The sequence below is a fragment of the Balaenoptera borealis genome (assembly GCF_965194805.1).
Source record: "Balaenoptera borealis genome assembly, chromosome: 4".
Lineage (NCBI taxonomy): Eukaryota > Metazoa > Chordata > Mammalia > Artiodactyla > Balaenopteridae > Balaenoptera > Balaenoptera borealis.
In genome coordinates, this window is record NC_138861.1 from 11,702,127 (window position 1) to 11,721,818 (window position 19,692).

Genomic DNA, 19,692 nt, shown 5'->3' on the forward strand with positions numbered 1-19,692 from the left:
CTGTCTAGGCTTTAAAAAGTCTTAAATATTTACTGTGAGCTCGTACTGAGACCAGGGCATAAAATTAAGTCCCTTAAAACAGGGACTTGCTCTATTCTCAGGGGGATTTAGCTTTAGAAGGTAATTTAGCTTTGAGGATTTACTTCTGACTAGAGAAAAAGAGTAGTAGGTCAGAAGAGAAAACAGCAAGAGGTAACTAAGGAGCATGGCAGTTAGTTAAGTTCAAATTATGATATGAATTTTCTAAAAGAGACAGTTTAAAGCATTTTACCTTAGTCCAGGAATCCTTTAAGAAGGTAATTTTTGAATCTGAGTTTCTTTTGGAGACCTCCTCAAACCAAGAAAAATCCACACAATTGAATATTTGGGATTCTGTTCCCTTTTTGCTTTAAGGCCCTTTTCATATGAGCAATTTTATCCATCTTGAAAATTCCCCAAATTTTCCTATATTATCATCTTAATCAGCTTGAACTGCCATAACAAACTGCTCCAGACTGGGTGGTTTAAATAACAAAAATTTTTTTTCCTCATAGTTCTGAAGGCTAGAATTCCATAATCAAGGTGCCAGCATATTCAGTTTCTGGTGAGAGCTTTCATTTCTGGCTTGTAGATGACGGCCTTCTCATAGTTTCTATATATTGTGGAGAGAAAAAGGGACCAAGCTCTCTAGTGTTTCTTCCTTTGAGGGCACTAATCCCATCATGAGGCCCCCATCCTCTGGATTGCATCTAAACTTAATTATCTCCGAAAGGCACCATCTTCAAATACCATCACATCAGGGGTTTGTGCTTCAATATATAAATTGGGGGGGGGGAACACAATTTGGTCCATAGCAATTATTTATGTTGAGATTATTTCATTTAGAAAGATAGCACTTGAATTAGACATTGTGAAAACTGATTTAAGAGACAAACATGTGAGAGATTAGCAATGGTTGGTCCAGGTGCTTTTGTGCCTTGTGTCTGTACCATGGAACAAAATAGTTGGCTGTGTCTAATTTCTGATGGGTGAGTGTTTGGAGATGAGATATATCTGGAACTAAACTGTTATGAACATTTTGTTTGCTAAACAAAGCAAGACAAGGCTGAGGATAGTTCTCATGCTTCTGTGGTAGGTGCTGCAAAGCAAAGTCTATCTTACATAGCTGTTGATTAAACAAGATATTTTATTTGTTAGTTCTTTGGGCTGGCTCTAGTGTCACTCTTGTTGAACTTATGTCTATCCTCTTTCCTATGTATTAACTTCTATATACCCACCAAAGAAAAAGGTGAGAACAGTCAGAAAGATCAGCAATATTTTTAGTAACAAGACAAATTTCTACCAAGTATGAATTTTTAAGTCTGACCAGAAAATCAAAAGATCCTAAAAGCCCAGATCAATCTCTGACACAATTTAGTACTACGGCCAGAGAGAGCATTCTTCATGCTTTAATAATGTCTAACTGCCATTTGTTCTTTTCCAACATGACAAAGAGAGGAGAAGATAAGTGAGGGTGAAGTTAGAGTGTAGCCGTTTGAAACACTGACCCTGGGTTACCTCTATAAGAATTTTACAAAGCTGGCATTTTTCTCATAGCTATTTTAGTTTTTTGCCAACTTATCAAAAAAGTCACATCTTTCAAATTCCTTTAACATCTTTATCATCCATTATTTAATAAGGACACTAATCTTGGCTTGTGTTTGCTAATATTTGTACTTCCCACAGTAAATGACAAAGGTGCCATTACTGTGATGACATATTCTATGATGGCAGATTGGATTAGTATCATTAATGACATTTTTCTGATACTAATATACCCATGTTTTATTTTATGTTGTTGCAAATATAGCATTGATAATCTGAGAATAAGTAAATTAGTATATATATAAATGAATTTGAATATTAAAAACTCCTATTTTATATACACATAAATTATTCATGGATCTAACAAATACAAATACAATCTAATACAAATTATTTCTCATGTCAAAGGAGGATTGCAGTATTAAGCAGTCATACTAAAGAACTTGTCAAAGACTGGTGCTTTCTCTGGGCAGAGGTCAGTAGCCTTTCAGAAACAGTGTTCCAGCGAATGTCTAAATGAAAGCTTGTGATTGAAGTAATAATCTAAAGGTCTTGTGGACCAGTAATCTTCAGTTCACACTGGAATATAAGTTAAATTATGCTATGTCTTATTTAAATGTACATAATTTCAGGACACTGCAGTAATATAAAGTATAGATATGACTTCCATCCATCCAGGAAGGTTAATGGGGCTTGAGGAAAGGGAGTGTTGTAACAAAGAAAATTCCTCAGAATTAAGACATTTGTTGGAAAAGTTAGATGCTTTCAGGTAATTAACCTTTTAGGAAGATACCTAGAGGAAATTAAGAGAGGTTTGATATTGCTGTTGTGGTTCCCTCTTCCTCCTTTTTAAACTGCATGGTGCTCTTATGGGAATATTGGGCTGTTACAGTTATTTGTTATATTTGATTGAATGCACGGAATGTTGCTGTATTTCTTCACTTATTTGATTATGTGTTTCTAGAGCCTTTTCTTTTACTCATTGGATTAGCAGTATATATTTTTCAAGACTAGCTCCTGTGGAAATTTACCCTTTGTTTATGAATTTAGGACTTTGGTCCCACAGGATGAAATACCAACCACTTGGCTTGATATCTGTGGCTCAGCATAACAGCAGTCCCAGTGTATTGATAGTTTTGACCTATGCAGTTATACTTCCCGATTTTCAGGATGAAATACCAACCACTTGGCTTGATATCTGTGGCTCAGCATAACGCAGTCCCAGTGTATTGATAGTTTTGACCTATGCAGTTATACTTCCCGATTTTCACCAGTTCAACCATAGATTGTAGCCATGCTGATTTCCTCAAAGGCCATCCTTATTCTGGCTTCTATATTTTTACTAAAATTGGACTGTCTACCTCCTTTTCATCTAACCAAATCATACTCAAATTAGTTGATGATGTCACTTTCTCTTCTAAATAGAAATTTAGGTAAAGAATGAACAGACTTCTAAATATTAGGTAATTACTTCATATGAAGCAGAATAGAAGGCGGCTAAGGGAAGATGAGTTTTTTTGGCAATTCAAAATCTGTTTTAATGATAGTAAGGGGTGAGCAGCCCCAAACCATTAGCTGCAATATATTTAACTTCTTTGTGTTATTTAAATCATGTATTCAAACTATATACCTTACACATTTCTTTCTGATTTGTAATTCATATGTAAAATTCTGAAGAGTGGGTTTTTTTTAGGAGATAATTGAATAATTTATAACTTCTTAAGAGTGAGGATGAACATTATGCAGATTATATTACTCCTCATACTTTTGCAAAGTGAAACCCGTTAAATAACCGTCAGTACTGCAGAACTAAAGACTAATCAATTATGTCTGATAACCTGGGAGAGTTTCTTCATATATCTAATATAATTTCTTCAACAAAGATTAATAATTCATTTGATGCTTGTTCTTTTATTCTGGTCAGCCAAAACGGTATTGCCAAAGAGGAGCAGAGAAGGGAGAGGGAGATGGGGCAGAGGGGAAAAGGGAGGAGGAGAGAGGGAGATTTGTCATCTGATAACATTGACTGTATGTTTGCAGTAAAAAGAGATATATAAGGAATAAATAAGGCTTCCCTGGTGGCGCAGTGGTTGAGAATCTGCCTGCCGATGCAGGGGACACGGGTTCGAGCCCTGGTCTGGGAAGATCCCACATGCCGCGGAGCAACTGGGCCCGTGAGCCACAACTACTGAGCCTGCGTGTCTGAAGCCTGTGCTCCGCAACAAGAGAGGCCGCGATAGTGAGAGGCCCGCGCACCGCGATGAAGAGTGGTCCCCGCTTGCCACAACTAGAGAAAGCCCTCGCACAGAAACGAAGACCCAACACAGCCAAAAATAAAATTAATTAATAAAAAAAAAAAAGAAAGAAAGGAATAAATAGAAAGATTCAGTTGTTTGAAAAAGTTTTATTTATTCAATAACTACTTATTAGTGGGTGATATTCAATCTAGTTCAAAAATTAGAGTCTGGAAGATGTGAGAGAAAATTTACTGAGATCTTTCTGGGAAAAAAAAAAGAAAAATTACCTAAAATAGTTGCTCTTATTACAACCTGACTAGTCCGACCACTACCTTTCTGATGGTGTTGAAATCAAATAGCAATAATTCCCTGAAGGGCTAGGGATTTTTTTTTTTTTTTCTGTTTTGTTTATTATTGTAACTTCAGAGCCTAGAATATGGCTGGCCCAAATATGGACTTAAGTATTTTTTGAATAAATTGTCTTGTTTATTCAAGTAAAGTACTGGGATAAACATATAAAGTACTAGCTATTCAGTAACTATTTTAATTTGTATTAGATTATAAATTCCATGCTGATTAAAAACTAGAACTTGCGTTGCCGCCTTGATTCATATTGTATTGTGTGCGATAATCATCAGTATTAGAAACAAGGAAATAAACACCTAACTAACAAAGTTCCCAAGACAGAACAACTTTGATTGGGCTGATAGGAGAAGAAATATGAAGTGAGTGTAAGCGCTGACACACAGGACAATTAGAATTTTTTTGTGTAATGGCAACACCTATAGGAAAATTATATTCAACACAGTTTTATTCACATATAGTTAAGTAGAATATTTCCTTTTCCGTAAGTTTTAAAATATTTCCTTTAAAAGATTATAGTTTATTAGTGGTTCCATTCTTGCTTCCTTGACAAATCCCTGTAGAATATATTTAACAATGTATAATGTTGACATACTTAACTAGAAAGAATGGTAGTAAAATGCATTTTGGTTTAACTATCTGTCCTCTGAGGAAATTAACTGTTGCATATGTGGAATGTTTTTAAATGCTTTTATATTCTACTATATCAAGCACCTTTTTCCCCCTCCCTTAAAAAAATTTTCTTCTGTGTTCTAGAGCCTAGGATATCAGATTACAGAAATTTTAAGTTAAGCATGATTTAAATGATATATGCCTTGTCATTCACATTTTCCCAGAATGGATAACAGCTGTGATTTCATCTTATGCCTGGAAAATTCACAAAGAATTATTTAGGTGGTAGAGCAGATACTTATTTGTCTGTACTTGCTATAGTGAAATTGCTCCAAGGATAGCTCCAAGGCTCTTTCGAGTTTGAAATGAGAGACATAACTGGGAAATTCAGCACATTTACCAGACTTTTTTTTTTCTCTAAGTGAATTGAATATATATGTAAATATATATATTGCTGTTAATATTTTTTGTTTCCATAGTATTGAGTCATAGACAAGTGCTGAATGAGAATTTTAACTATCAGTTAGTCCCTTATAATTTTCATTTATAAATTTTAAACACACTAACATGTGGACAAGTTTTTGTGGCACTTATGTCAAGAATTTTTTCTGTATCACTGAGGTAACACTTCTAATGAAAACCTGTCCAGGGGCATGAAAATCTATTTGTCATTAGTTATATAAGTGCTCTTTATGAATGTATTGTTTATTGCTGTGTAACAAATTTTCCTAAATCTTAATGGCTTAAAACACCAAACGTCATTCATAGTTCATGATTTTGGAATTCAGACAGCATGCAGCAGGAAGATTTTTCCTCTGCTGTGTGATGTTCAAGGCCTCAACCAAAATAAATGCCCTTTCACTCACATTCAGTGCTCAGTGATGCCTGTCAACTGTGGGCCAGAACATCCATGTGGACTTAGATTCCTTTCAACATGGCAGCTGGGTCCCAGACGCCAGTGTCCCAAGAGAGAGCCAGACAGAAGGCACAGTGCCGTCTGTGACCTAGCCTTGAAAGTCACAGGGCATCACTTCCACCACATTGTTTTAGTCAAAGCAGTCGCAAAGGTTCAAAGGGAAGGAACTGAAACCCCACCACTCAAGTAGAATGTCAAAAACTAGCAGGATGGGATATATATTAATGTGGCCATCTTTAGAAAAGACATTCTGCCATAATGTGTTTTAACAGTCCTGCAAAGTTGAACATGGAAACTTTAATGAACAGTGTAACTTCTACTTGAATTAATCGGAAGCAGTAAACCACAGATAATGATGTCATTGTAATATTACATGTGGAATCTGTGCCATTGATGACAGACTTCACAGACCTCTAGTGCTACTATTGTCCCTGTATATAGCCTTCTGTGGAAGCCTGGAGAATACATAATCTAGGGTTTTATACTCTAAATGATGGCAGTACAGATGAAGGAATGCTGATAATTTTTTTAATACCTAAGTTATCAGAAAGCAGTAATAGTTGTTTATGACTTTATTCTTTCCAGTACTCTCTATATTATATATGTGTGTAAATGTATAAAATGTATATGTACGTAATATGTGTATTATATAAAATATTTATATATGTAATATATATGCATATGTGTTCATAAACACAAACTCTGTACAATATATTTTTAAATAAACTAACAATCTAGATCACATTTGGAAGAAGGCAGCCAGAATGACAAAGTAATAACTTCTCAAAATTAGAATTGTTGAAGCATCCGCTGAATGGCCTGAATAGACATGTTAGAGAATTTGAAATGGAAGAGGATAGTAGTAGGAGCAATATAGATTCAGTCATTAGGTGAGATTTCAGACTGAATATCCTTTCATTTATTTATGGTTTATTTAATTATTAATATTAGTACAAGTAATTCTCGAGTCCTATTCCTAAAGTGACCATTGTATTAGTTTAGTAGTGCTGCCATAACCGAGCACCACAGACTGGGTGGCTTAACAGAAATTTATTTTCTCACAGTTCTTGAAGCTAGAATTTTGGGTTTGAGGCGTCTATAGGTTTGATTTTTTTTCTGAAGCCTCTCTCCTTGGCTTTTAGACGACTATCTTCTCTATCTGTCTACCCTTGATCATCCCTCTGTGTGTGCCTGAGTCCTAATCTCCTCTTCTTATAAGGACACAAGTCATATTGGATTAGGACTCACCCTGATGACTTCATTTTAACTGAATTACATCCTTAAAGACCCTTTCTCCATATACAGTTACATTCGGAGGTACTGGGGATTCTCCAATAGGAATTTGGGGGGTGGGACACTGTTTAGCCTCTAACATCCATGAGATAATATTTTTCTGTTTATTAAAATAAAATTACACTCTACATAAATTTCTTACTCTGCAGTCAGGAGAGAAGAGGGAGTCAGCAGGAGTTTATAAATGCTTGTTCATGATCAGCATTCAAGAAAGCCACTGGCTATTTCCACTTGCATTTGATGTGTCAAGGATGCATTTTTGCCTGCCCCAAACATATTAGTGCTTGAGTTATAATAGTAAAATAGGTAACCTTACAAACTGAATTCACAGTTTTACATTGTTCTATTTTTGTCTGTCACTCATGAGGTTTCCATTTTATTCCAAAAAATATTTGCACAATGTAAAGATTTGTGAAAATAGCTATTCAAAAGCTGAGGCAAGAAATAAATTGAGATTAGATTAGTTAAAAACATGATATTTCAAGGGACAAAATTTTACAGTAAATCTGATAACTGTCCAAACGTGTTACAAGATGAATGGTTACTATTGTACACCACAACAAAAGTACCAGAATTTACTGGATAATGTGGGATAAGCCTGACTAAATTTAATGTTGCTTTTTACATTTTATAGTTTCGTCCAGAGTTTCCAGGATATAGTTATTTTCATGTCTATTTCTATATATACTTTTTCTCTAATCAGTTTTCACTTCAGGATATTAACAATTTCTATGCAATTCTTTCAGATCTTTAAAAATATCCCAAGATGATATTATCCTTACACAATATGGTTGTACAAGATATTTTTTTAAATTTTAATTATTATTTAAGTTACCTCTAAATTAATTTGAAAGTCTTTTCCTCTGGCTTTTGCCAATTCTTTTTTCTCATCCATCCATGCTTTCACTATATTTTCCTTTTTGTAGTATACTGAGAATTGTGTTTCATTTTAATAAAGGAGCAAGTAAATATAAACTGTGATTATGCGTTTGAAAGAGAAGTTTAACATTTCTGAATACTCTGCAGCCTTAATTTTTTCCCTCCTTTCCATGGCACTGCTGCTTTCAGTGACTGGAAGTCCTCACCATTTCTCACTTCGTTTATTTCAGTAGCATTGTCAGTGGTCTCACCCTATCTTGTTCCTGTACTTAGATATTGCCCAGGCTATTTAAAGCTGATCATGTTGAAATGATTGGTAGCACATCTCCATTAACTTCAGAATCAGATAGTAATAATATTTTAGAGATGCTTAGAAGGTCCTTAAGGTATTGGCAATAATCTACATCGCTGTTCGGCAACTTCTTGCTCTCGTCTAGACCCCTGCCACATTGAATTATTTGAATTTTTCAATAACATTTTCTCATATCTCATTGCTTTTTAGCACTTTTCTCTGTGCTTGGCTAGCACCTTTCCTTTTCCCTAATGCCTCACTTCATTTTTCTTGATCTCTCATTCACTGGACAAATATTTATTGAGGGCTTCATATACGGCTTTATTGAGGCCGTGACATATAAGTTATATATAAGTAAGAACTAAGTAACAAGGAGTGAACAAGATAGCAGCAATACTACTATTACAATCCTGCTGATTACTTTACCTGGCTGGATTCTATGTTAGCACTTCCTATATGGTATTATTTTCCGACTACACTACGTTACACTTTGGCAAATACTTTGTCTTTTATCTTTATCAGTCCAGTACCTATTACAATGCATAGACATGGTATAGCTCAGTGAATGCCACTAATGTAATGAATATGTGAACCTGCTTTTGAGGAATGTGTGTTTATTCATAGTCATGATACAATGACTTGCATTTTATCTGCTTATTTTCAATTTCTTTTTCAATTCTGGACTATTATTATTTCATCAGAAGAGGCTTTTATAAGCACTGTGTTAAGGACGTTAATTCAAAGAAAATACTTAGAGGTTCACCCAAAATCGAATGTAATACCAAAATGCCTTTGTTGACTGGTGTATTTCTCAACCAGAGAAAGAGAACTGGTAGACTGGCTTATGTGATTGTGGCGACTGGCTGGGCAGAAGCAAAACCTGGAGAGCACACCATCAGGAAGGGCAGGCTGGAATTCTTGACATGGGCAGAATTTTAAACTTCATCAAGAAGCCTCAGTTGTTCTTAAGGCTTTTCAACTGCCAATTGAATAAGGCCCACCCAGATTATCTACCATAGTCTCCCTTACTTAAAGTCAACTGTAATGGACTGTAATCATATCTACAAAACATCTTCACAGCACATCTACATTAGTGTTTGATTGAATAACTGGAGTCTGGTGTATCAAAAAAATCAGAAGTTGTTAGTTATAAGTAATAATATGTGGTAACATTTTAAAACTTCTTTACCATTTCTCTAGCATTATCCTCAGCACTTCACAGGCATTAATTCATTTCATCCTCAGAACAACCTAAGAAGATATTATTATTCATATTTTACTGTTAAGAAAAAACTACAGAGAGGTAAATTTGATTTGAGAATCTATTCCGTTAGAAGATATATTCCACAAAAGCATGTATTTTTGTCATTTAAATTCATTAATGTATCTCAAGGCCCTGTAACGTGCTGGGCAAGAAAAATCAACAGCAACTGATTACAAATAATTTTGAAAAAATAAATTTTTCTAAATTATATGTCTTTATCATAGATAAATGTATCTAATGATGGGTTTCATCTTGACACTTGACACTCATTCTCCAGTGGAGCAATAGTAAAACAATTGTTGTCGGTCATTTTGAAGGGCAGAGTTTGGAGCTAGAGCATTTGTATGATGAGTCAAAATTATGTTCTGAGGCAAATTGCCTAATGATTATACAGTTTTCTTAGGATAAAGAATTCAGATGTAAGAATATTATTGAATAGAAGCATGATTGAAAACGGTCAACTATTAAATTTACTCTATTTCAGAACACTTGATGAATTTTATTTAAATGAGAATCAACATGAAGTATGGTCAGTATTATGGGGACTAGAGGCAAATTGATTGAATTCTGGTTTTGCACCTCCCTAGCTGTGTGATCTTAAACAGTGTACAAATGGGGATAATAATAGTGCTTACTGTATAGAATTTTTCTGAGGGGTAAAGACAATATTCTAAGCATAAATGCACAGTTAATACACAGAACTAAGCCTACCACATAATGTTCTTTTTTAAAATTTTTTTAATTTTTTAAAATTTATTTTATTTATTTATTTTTGGCTGTGTTGGGTCTTTGTTGCGGCGCGCGGGCTTTCTCTAGTTGAGGCGAGCAGGGGCTACTCTTCCTTGCGGTGCACGGGCTTCTCATTGCGGTGGCTTCTTTTGTTGCGGAGCACAGGCTCTAGGCGTGCAGGCGTCCGTAGTTGTGGCACGTGGGCTCTAGAGCGCAGGCTCAATAGTTGTGGCGCACGGGCTTAGTTGCTCTGCAGCGTGTGGGATCTTCCCAGACCAGGACTCGAACCCGTGTTCCCTGCATTGGCAGACGGATTCTTAACCACTGCACCATCAGGCAAGTCCCACATAATGCTCTTTAAGCATTCGTTAAACAAATGTTAGCCTTTCGGTGAGTTAAGCTTTACTGGTGGGTTGTTATGTGGTAAATACATGGATCCTGGATATTTGGAAAAAATAGAAAAGTGAACACTTCCAAGTCATAAAGCAAATTCTTTTCTTTTAAGCTTACAATTTGCTCGTTGATAGTAAACTATTCTGATGAGTTAGAGTCGGGACTTCAAATGTATAATACTTATAAATGATACTTATAAGTTAACTGTGCTCTAGGAACCTTCAGTAATTTGAATGTTTTAATTTTGCATGAAAGAGAAACATGCCTCTCCTAATAAATCTTTGGCATTTTTGTGAACATTAAAATATATTGCTTTTTGATGCTTCAAAATTGATTTTATAAATTAAAAGACCAAATGAAGATAGAAGTTCAGTAATTAAATGAAATAGTTTTGATATACAGAACTGGAGAGAAGGAGCAACTTAAAATTTCAATGTTTAGGTTTTGCATCTCAGTTTATTATGAGCGTGCAAGAAACATTTTGTAATAATGGAGAGTCATTTCATGTAATAGCATATTCTTTGTGATATAATAAAAGGTTACAGGGCAAAGTCAGACTACTCAGTGTTAAACCTAGAAATGATTTGTACTCTGTCCCACGTTTTACAGATTTTGGACTTAGGGGTCCAGTAGGTTTGATCATTTTTAGTGTTCATATACTCTACCTAGAAATAAGTGAGAGCAGTGCTTAGAACAAAAACTTAGGATAAGTAATTCTTGGACTCTCAAGCATTTTCCTTCATTTTAAAACCCTACTTGTATAATCTCATAGTCAATTGTCAGTTTATCATGTTGGAATCATTCTTTTCATAGTAACTGATGGTTGCTGACAACTGACCTCCTCTGGATGTAGTCCTAGCAGTTCTATGTGCAACCTTCTCAGAATGCCCCGATTAGTGACCCCAATCTTGGCGAAAAGGCTCTATCTGTCCAACAAGAAATGGGGACTTTAATTTTTCAGTCAGCTGTCCTCTGACATTCCTAGTATTAGAAGCCTGTGATGGAATTGTCTGCACTTCATGAAGTACGTTTACAACAACAATTCTTTTCACAGAAGAGCAAATTTAGCATATAAATTTGTAGGTTAATGCCTCAAATTGTTATTTGCATCTTTGATTGGAAGCAATAGTGGAAAATGTATTGATTGTTTTCAACTCATGGATGCTGGAAACCTACTTGAATATGCAGTGCCTTGACACTGGCTCATGCTTTTCAAGTTACATTATGAAATAATTATCTGCTGTTCCTTTTTAAAATTTAGAAGTTAATAAAGTTTTCATACATTTTTAAAGCTAACTTTATAAGTACAATTAAATAATGTGAGTAATGAAAAGTTGGGAGTTCCTGTTTGTTTCATTTTCTGCTTTCTCCTAAAGTCAATTTTTCCCATCATAAGAGTTAAATCTGAATGGTGAGCCATTTATACTTGATGTAATTTGGAAAGTACAGAAATCATCCTTGCCTCAAGCCAGGGTTCCTACAATTTTGACAGTCCCTAAGCATGCCACCATGATTCAACCCCTTAGATTAAAAAATCAAAAGCCCCTGATTGTATGGTAATAGATGGATTTGAGGGGAATCTATGAAATAAGTATTGTCCTTTTAATAGTTTTAGAATGATCAACTAGTCTAGTCATTTACAATGTCTTCTGAAAAAGTGATCTTTTGTGGGGGGAGAAGGAGGAAGAAGGAGAAAATATTCAGAAAATGAGATTAAATTTAATCTGGCTAAATTAGAAAAATAGTTTTCCAGAAGGATTTTCAAGAAGTTATACTGTTTTGAGGCCAAAATCAGTATTTCACACATCTGTTCATCTACTCTGTTCTCATGACTATATTTTAACTCATGTTTTATTGTTCTTGTTTATAAAAGTAAGAAAAGATCACTATAGGAAATTTGGAAAACACTAAAGACTATAAAGAAGAAAGTGAAATCAACTGCTGCTGAATAACCCAAACTTTAACTCCTGTAGTAATTTTTACACGTTTACCTTTAAAATGTTATAGTATATAAGCAATTTTTCTCAATTATGAGAAAAATTGGCCTTATTTCATAAAAGTCCAACATAATTAGCAAACCATATTAACTTATCTTACTCCAATACTTTTTGTAAAAACTTGTCTGCTTAATCCTACAAATGTGAAAAAACATGAGCAATACTATCCCATAAAAATTGTGTATTGTTTTCTTCTCGTATCTCTAACATGTTTAAAAATGTACTCATTGCCTTATTAGCGAAGTGGTAAGGTAGAGACTTATGTTGGCTAACAATTATGATTCGCATTTTACTTTCATTGATCTTATAGTGTAATTTCCTTTCAGAGTCTAGCAATAATTCAGTATTTGTATCAGAAATATTTAAATTTCTCTCTGCTTAAATAGAAATTTGTAAGGCGTTTTGTCAGGGAGATTAAATAAATATTTTGATATATAGACTGTCTCCTTTCTCACTGACATCCGTATCCTTTTGTAAAATGCTCTAGGGCAACAAAAGTTTATGATCTTTTCCCAAAAAGCAAATGTTTAAAATCCACTAACTTTGGAGGTCTTTTTCAAACTTGAAATTTCCTTTTAATCTGTACCATAAAGGTTTCTTTTAATGGCAAATACAGTGTTTTCCCCTTTAGTTAGTAATATTCCTATGATTCTTCAAAAGTAATCTATGCATTCATGGCATGGGAAAATATGATAATAATATTCAACAACTCCTATGATAACCAAATTACAGAGTAGTTCATATCATGGCCACTGTGATATAAGGTTATTGTTTACTTTTTAAATGTGGACCATGGTTTGGAAGAACAACTTTTGATATATCAGAATATAGTGATCACATGAATACCCATTACTCTTTTGACCCTCAGAAATCCTTTCTCTTCTCAGTGACATATTGCTAAGGTTTCTTTTATTTCTTTTTTTCTTTCTGCCTCAGAAAGGACAGCCTAGGCATATTCTTTGTTTTGAAAAATCTGTACTTCCCTTTAATTTTACCATTCACTTCTTTTGAAGTTATAAATTCTCTATTACTTATTTGCCTAACTTGCATTTATTACACTAATTCTTGTATTTTGTGATAAATGCAATTTAAAGATATTAAAACTTGAGTGTGATTTAATTTCAGCTTAATATAAAAACTCAGTCATTTACATGGAGCTCCCAACCATCCATCTTTAGACAGGTCCATTAATTGTCACTTTCATCATGTAAAAATTAAAGGGGCTTATTTTCTTATTGACTTAGTCATTGATTTTTTTAACTGCAGTACCTTTGAATTCAATGTCAATTGTTTCAACCTCTGCATCATAATAATTAAGTATTAATACTCATATTACCTTAAGTAAACAAATGATCCCTATTTTTGAAAAAAAAAAATTGTTTACTTAGAGCATTTTCCCTGCTCATTCTCACTTTCCTTTAAAAAAAAACCAACTTAGCTCTATTTTCCCTCATAGAGATCTAGGTAAATGTTTTCATCTGGTTAGAAGTTTTTTGCCCTAATATTTGAGAAATATCTCTAGAAGAAATTAAAACTTCATTAAAACTTGGGGGAAGGGGGATTTCCCTGGTGGCGCAGTGGTTAATAATCCGCCTGCCAATGCAGGGAACACGGGTTCGGGCCCTGGTCCCGGAGGATCCCACATGCCGCGGAGCAGCTGGGCCCGTGAGCCACAACTACTGAGCCTGCGCGTCTGGAGCCTGTGCTCCGCAACGGGAGAGGCCACGATAGTGAGAGGCCTGCGCACTGCGATGAAGAGTGGCCCTCACCTGCCACAACTAGAGAAAGCCCTCGCACAGAAACGAAGACCCAACACAGCCATAAATAAATAAATAAATAAAATTTAAAAGAGATAAGCAAAAACATTCTCTCTATAAGTTTGATCTTTAAAAAAAAAAAAAAATCTAATTAAAAACTTGGGGGAAGGGAGGACATTTCTTTCTTGTCCGCAGGCGAATCCTACCATTAAGCATATTTCTTGGAACATACCAGTTAGTTCACTCAATATTTATTGAATAAGTGAATGCTATCCCTGAGAAATGAATCAGTAATTCTTATTCTTAGTCTGTTTCATCATTAGCAGTGTTTAAGGCAACAGTGGAAATTTAAAATATAATAGAGTTTTCTTCTCCCAGCTATGAAGGATTTGTTTGTTTTAGACTCAAAGCTCATGCCAAGAAGAAATAGAGAAAATTAAATTAAAAAAAATCTTTTGATGGCATTGGAGAGATGATGAGGAAACCACTGCTCCACCTCTTTGACACATACTGCACAGTAATCTTTGCTTCTTGAGTGCCACAAGATGGTTTTAAATTCAGCTCTGCTTTTAGTGGTCATCTGTTTTATCTGAGACTCTCATGCTAAGCAGATTAATAATTCAGCAGATACTTTCAGGGGAAAATTGAAGAACATTGGGACCATTTCTTACACCTCTTTCTCTTTGAGATCATGGGCCCACACTTCTCAGTGACTTGCATGGTCCTATTGTATTTTTTGTACTGTCTTTCACTAATGTGTGCTGTCATCTTTAGTATTTGCCTCTTTCTACATTGTTGTCCCAGTCATGGTTCTTGAAATGAGTACTTAGATCAGTGATTATTTGTCGTTCATTTATAATCAATTCAAATATCACTTCCAGTACTATCAGTTTTTATTTCTTTGCTGCACTTTCATTTCTTTTGGCAAATTCCTTCATTAGATTATCCATTTTTGTAAAATGTCACGTGGGTTTAACACTGGGAGAGAAGGAAGCAATGCAACTATACACTTGGATGTCTTGCTAAAACTGAGTAACAGATGCATAGTGACCAATGCTTGACAGACTTTGAAAGAAGCAATGTGTGTGTCACTGGTCATGATGAACATCTCTTATTTGTGTAGTGATTTGTGGAGATTAACTGTGTGTAATTAGTGCACTTCTTATTCTTCAATGAAAAGCTTTTTTTAAATGAAGGATTATAAAGTGTGGGCAACACCTTTTCCACTGTGTGGCTTAAAAAAAAGTAAACAAAAGGTGCCTAAGGTCATACAGCTAGTGAGTGGAAAGACAGAATAGAAAATGATAATTAAAGATAATTTAATGGCAATTAATGTTTTAGTTGAATTATCTTTCATTTGACTGAAAATAAAAAAGAGAAAAAGAGAGAACAGTCAAGAAATAATTGTGACATGTACAATTATTATTTCTAATAAAACAGTTTGCCGGGAGGATTCATACCACTCTGTGGTCTCATGTGCTGCTGTAGTTCTCACTCCTATGGACCCAACAATAGAGATGAAGAAAAGAGAAGAACTAAAATTTCCTGAGCCTTCGAAACAGTAAGTTGTTCATTTGATTTTTCAGAGTTTTGTAAAACTTACTGGTTAGATAACTGATCAGAATTTGATCACTCAAAAATTGTGCTTTATAATGAATGTATTAATATTAGTATATTGAGAGAACAGAAATAAATTTTGCACATTTTAAAAACTCAACTTATCCTAATAATGCCTCAATGAATAACTTCTGTCTTCTGACTTTGTGTGTTTGAACTATATGCCTTTCAAGTTTCATTTTGTTACCTCATCTCAGTGATGTGAGTAAGTAGACTGAAGCACTTCATTTCCTTAACACTGTGATTATGGATGTACTGTTCTTGGATTCCTTATTATATAGTTGTAGTCTTTAATGTTCTAAAATATGATCACTTTTAAATATAAATTTCTTAGCCTTAAGTTGGTTTGTACTTTATAAGGAATGAAAGTTATTTTTAACTTTATACTATTTAATGTTTCCATATTTTTTTCCATTTAAACAGATCAAGCTTCATTTAAATTTAAATTTGATCTTATATTGAATGAATAATAGATTTTTTTCTTATAATGGCCAAATAATTAAATTCATAATAGCAAATGTAAGGTACATGGACTTAAAATATCAAATAAACTTGGATTATTTCTAGTTATGTATTAAGTAAATTAAAAGGGAAAACCTACTGATGATTTTCCAGTCAAAGTGGTGCCATGCTTGCTTTAAGGTATTGGGTAGGAGACTAGGAGATGTATGGTGTTGCCAAGGATTGCTGGCTGCAGTAGGAGTTACCTTTTTTTTTTCCCTACTATTTTTCCCCATTAGATTAACTGTATCATACTTGTTTGTTTCTTGATGTCTTTCTACTGGATAAGCTGCTAAGACTGGGTTTCCTGGAACATGATAGTGTCTGATACTCTTTGGGAAAATCAATTAGAAAATCCCTTAATGTCACATTCGGTAATGTCAATGTCAAATAGAGCAATGTGTATATTTGATGGCATGAAGATAGTATTAATATTCTCATCATAGAGGAAAGAAATACTAACCAATTCAGAAAGTAATGATTGTAATTCAGTTTTAATACAATCTAAAAGTGAAAACAATTCAACTACTCTTAATACAGTCTAATTTTTCAGTTCCAAAAGCCTTTTTTATCTAATAGGAAGAAAATTACAGCTCATATGTGACAATTGAATTATATTAGAAAACTCAAATGCATTTTTTGCAATGTATGTATGTTTATATTTGTAAATTGGATCTTAAATTCTCTTAATTATCTTTCAGTGACTCTATTCAAAACTGGCGAATAGTATTATTTGTTTACATAAAATGTCTTTTTTCCAGTCTTAGATACTTCATAAATATTCATTCTTCTTTATTCTGAGGTATAGATTGAAGTAGACAGCATTTGTTAGCTGGCTGTTCTTTTTCTTCCTGTTACCGAACATTCACTCTGATACTCCTCTGTATTCTCTGAATCTACTTTTTCATTTAAACACTCTCCCTCAACAGGATCATTCATTCATTTCTATAGGTTTTGTTATTGTTTTGTTTTTCTGAGTCAGAGAGATCTTGGTTAAAATCTTAACTTTTCTATATATTAGGTGGAAATTGGAGACATTTTACTTAAACTCTTTGTCTTTTTTTTTCTACATCTGTCAGAAAAAATGGGGTGATATCACCATCTTAACAGGGTCATTGTTAGTGTTATGTGAAGTGATATTGTTAAAGGACCTGAAATCTAAAAATCCATAAAAGTGTTAGTTATGTTTCCCCTTCCATAGCTTCAACTACCAACATTACTGATGATTTACAGATATATATTCTTCTCCTGAAGGTTCTTCTTAATGCAAGTCTAATATATAAAGTTCTTGACCAGGCTTGTCTAACTAGGTGTCCTACCAGAATCTTTTACTAAGTATGTTTAAACCAAATTAATGACCCTTCTAGCCCCCTCGAGCTTTTCATTCCTTCTGATTTCCATATTTATGTAAAGCAACCATTATTTTTCTTTTCTTAAAATCTTGATATGTTTTTTCCTCACATCTCACATTCAATTAGTTATTGATTACTTGATTAACGTCTCTGTTATATTTTTCTTAACCATTTGAGATGACCAGGAAGGCATACACTTCTTATATTTTAAAACTTTTTCTAACATGTATATTCAATTAGATCTTAATAAAGCCATTCAAATAGTGGTCATCTATCAAATGGAGATTACATATGCCCTCCATACCTCACACTGCTGTTTTGAGAATTAAATGATAGGTATGGCTATATCGCAAGAACACAATTCAGATGTAGTGATTAATTCAAAACTCTTGTTTGCCAATGAGAGAAGCCCCGATGTAAATTGATTTCAGAAAGATCAAGGGTGATGGTTGTTATTGGCTCATGTAACTGAAAGTGTAGAGGTAGAAATTTCCTCAAGTATGGTTGAGTCTGGTACTCAGACAATGTCAAGGAGGGTCATTTTCTCCATCTGCATCTCTTTGCTCTGCTTTCTGATCTGTAGTTTCCATTTTCAGAGAGGTTCCTCTAGTGACATTACTGCCTTCAGCAGGTACTGAGATGGGTTTTTATCTTTTCAACAAATCCAGTGGAAAGAAATGGTTTCTCGTTCCCTTTAATCAAAACAAAAAGAGCCCCATATTTGAGTGTCATTGGCTTTGACCAGCTTAGCTTGTTTGACATGACTATGCTAAAGCAATCTCTGTATTTAGGAACATTTGTTGATTGATTGGCTAGAACCAGGTTACTTGACAAACTCTGGAGCAGAGGGTAGAGATGAGAGGGAAAAGGTGAGTCCACACTCAAAATATGGGTGATGTTGGGAAAAGAAGGCAGGTATGACGCTACGAAGTCAAAACAATGGATACTCAATATAGGTAGTAATATTAGCACCATTAGTTGTAAAAGTCAGAATTCTTTATTATGTTGAAACTATGGACTTTGAAATACTACATTAAAATACAATCATGTGTATCTTCATTTCTTGTTTTAAATGATTTCTCACCTATTTAATTTTATTTCATATTATTTGATCCAGTTGTGCTACTGAGAGGCAGTATTACTTGATGGTTAGGAATTCAGGCCTTGGGCTAGTTTTTGATGCTTTCTTAACCGTAGTTTGTTTCTTTTTAATGTGGGAGTTACTTTATCTATCTTATAGTGCAATGCCTAAAACAAAATATGAAGGCAAGAATATAAAAGTTTTGTAATTTTTTACAACATATATATTAGGTAAATAAACATGCCACATTTTTATAGATGGAGTTACTAAAGCCCTATTTAGTATTCGTTTTGTGTATTTTGGATTTCTCATTAGGAAAATTAATAACCCACCAGTATAATACTAAGATATTAGAATGCTATATGTTGAGACATTGTCTTTGGATACTTAATATTCCCTTTAAATTCAGGATGGAATTATTTCTTTAAGTAAATTTTTATCTCAGATTTTACACACTTCACATGATGAATTCGTAAACAATTGAGTCTTTGAAACGTAGGACTCACAGAGTCCATGTAGTTTAGAACTCATCAAATCTCTTGCTAGGAGGAACTGCAATAATCTTAGTATATGGGCTTTAGAATACATAAGATTGTACATACAAAAGAATATGTAAGATAATGTATTTTGATGCTGTTGTAATTAGGTGAAGAGGTAAAACATGCACTTAAAAAGGTAAATCACAGTATAAAAGCAACAGACGCTTTTTCTCCAATGTAAGAGGTAGATTTTCGCCAGGCATATGATTGTTTAAAGTTAAGTCAGGTTTATTGATATATCAGTATAAATTTATGAAAGTAAACCCACAATATTGGTCTTAAATATACCATACCATTTTATTGATGT

At 34.1% G+C, this 19,692-nt stretch overlaps 1 protein-coding gene across 10 annotated transcripts in view; it reads left to right on the forward strand.

Annotated features, from left to right (window-relative positions):
• Positions 1 to 19,692, forward strand: part of CCSER1 (coiled-coil serine rich protein 1) — a 1,297,084-nt gene that overhangs the window by 300,231 nt on the left and 977,161 nt on the right. For all 10 annotated transcript variants that reach the window (XM_082391649.1, XM_082391651.1, XM_082391652.1 and 7 more), the window contains exon 5: positions 15,736 to 15,856. In XM_082391649.1, coding sequence (XP_082247775.1) covers positions 15,736 to 15,856 — 121 coding nt within the window. The remainder of the gene's footprint in view (positions 1 to 15,735; positions 15,857 to 19,692) is intronic.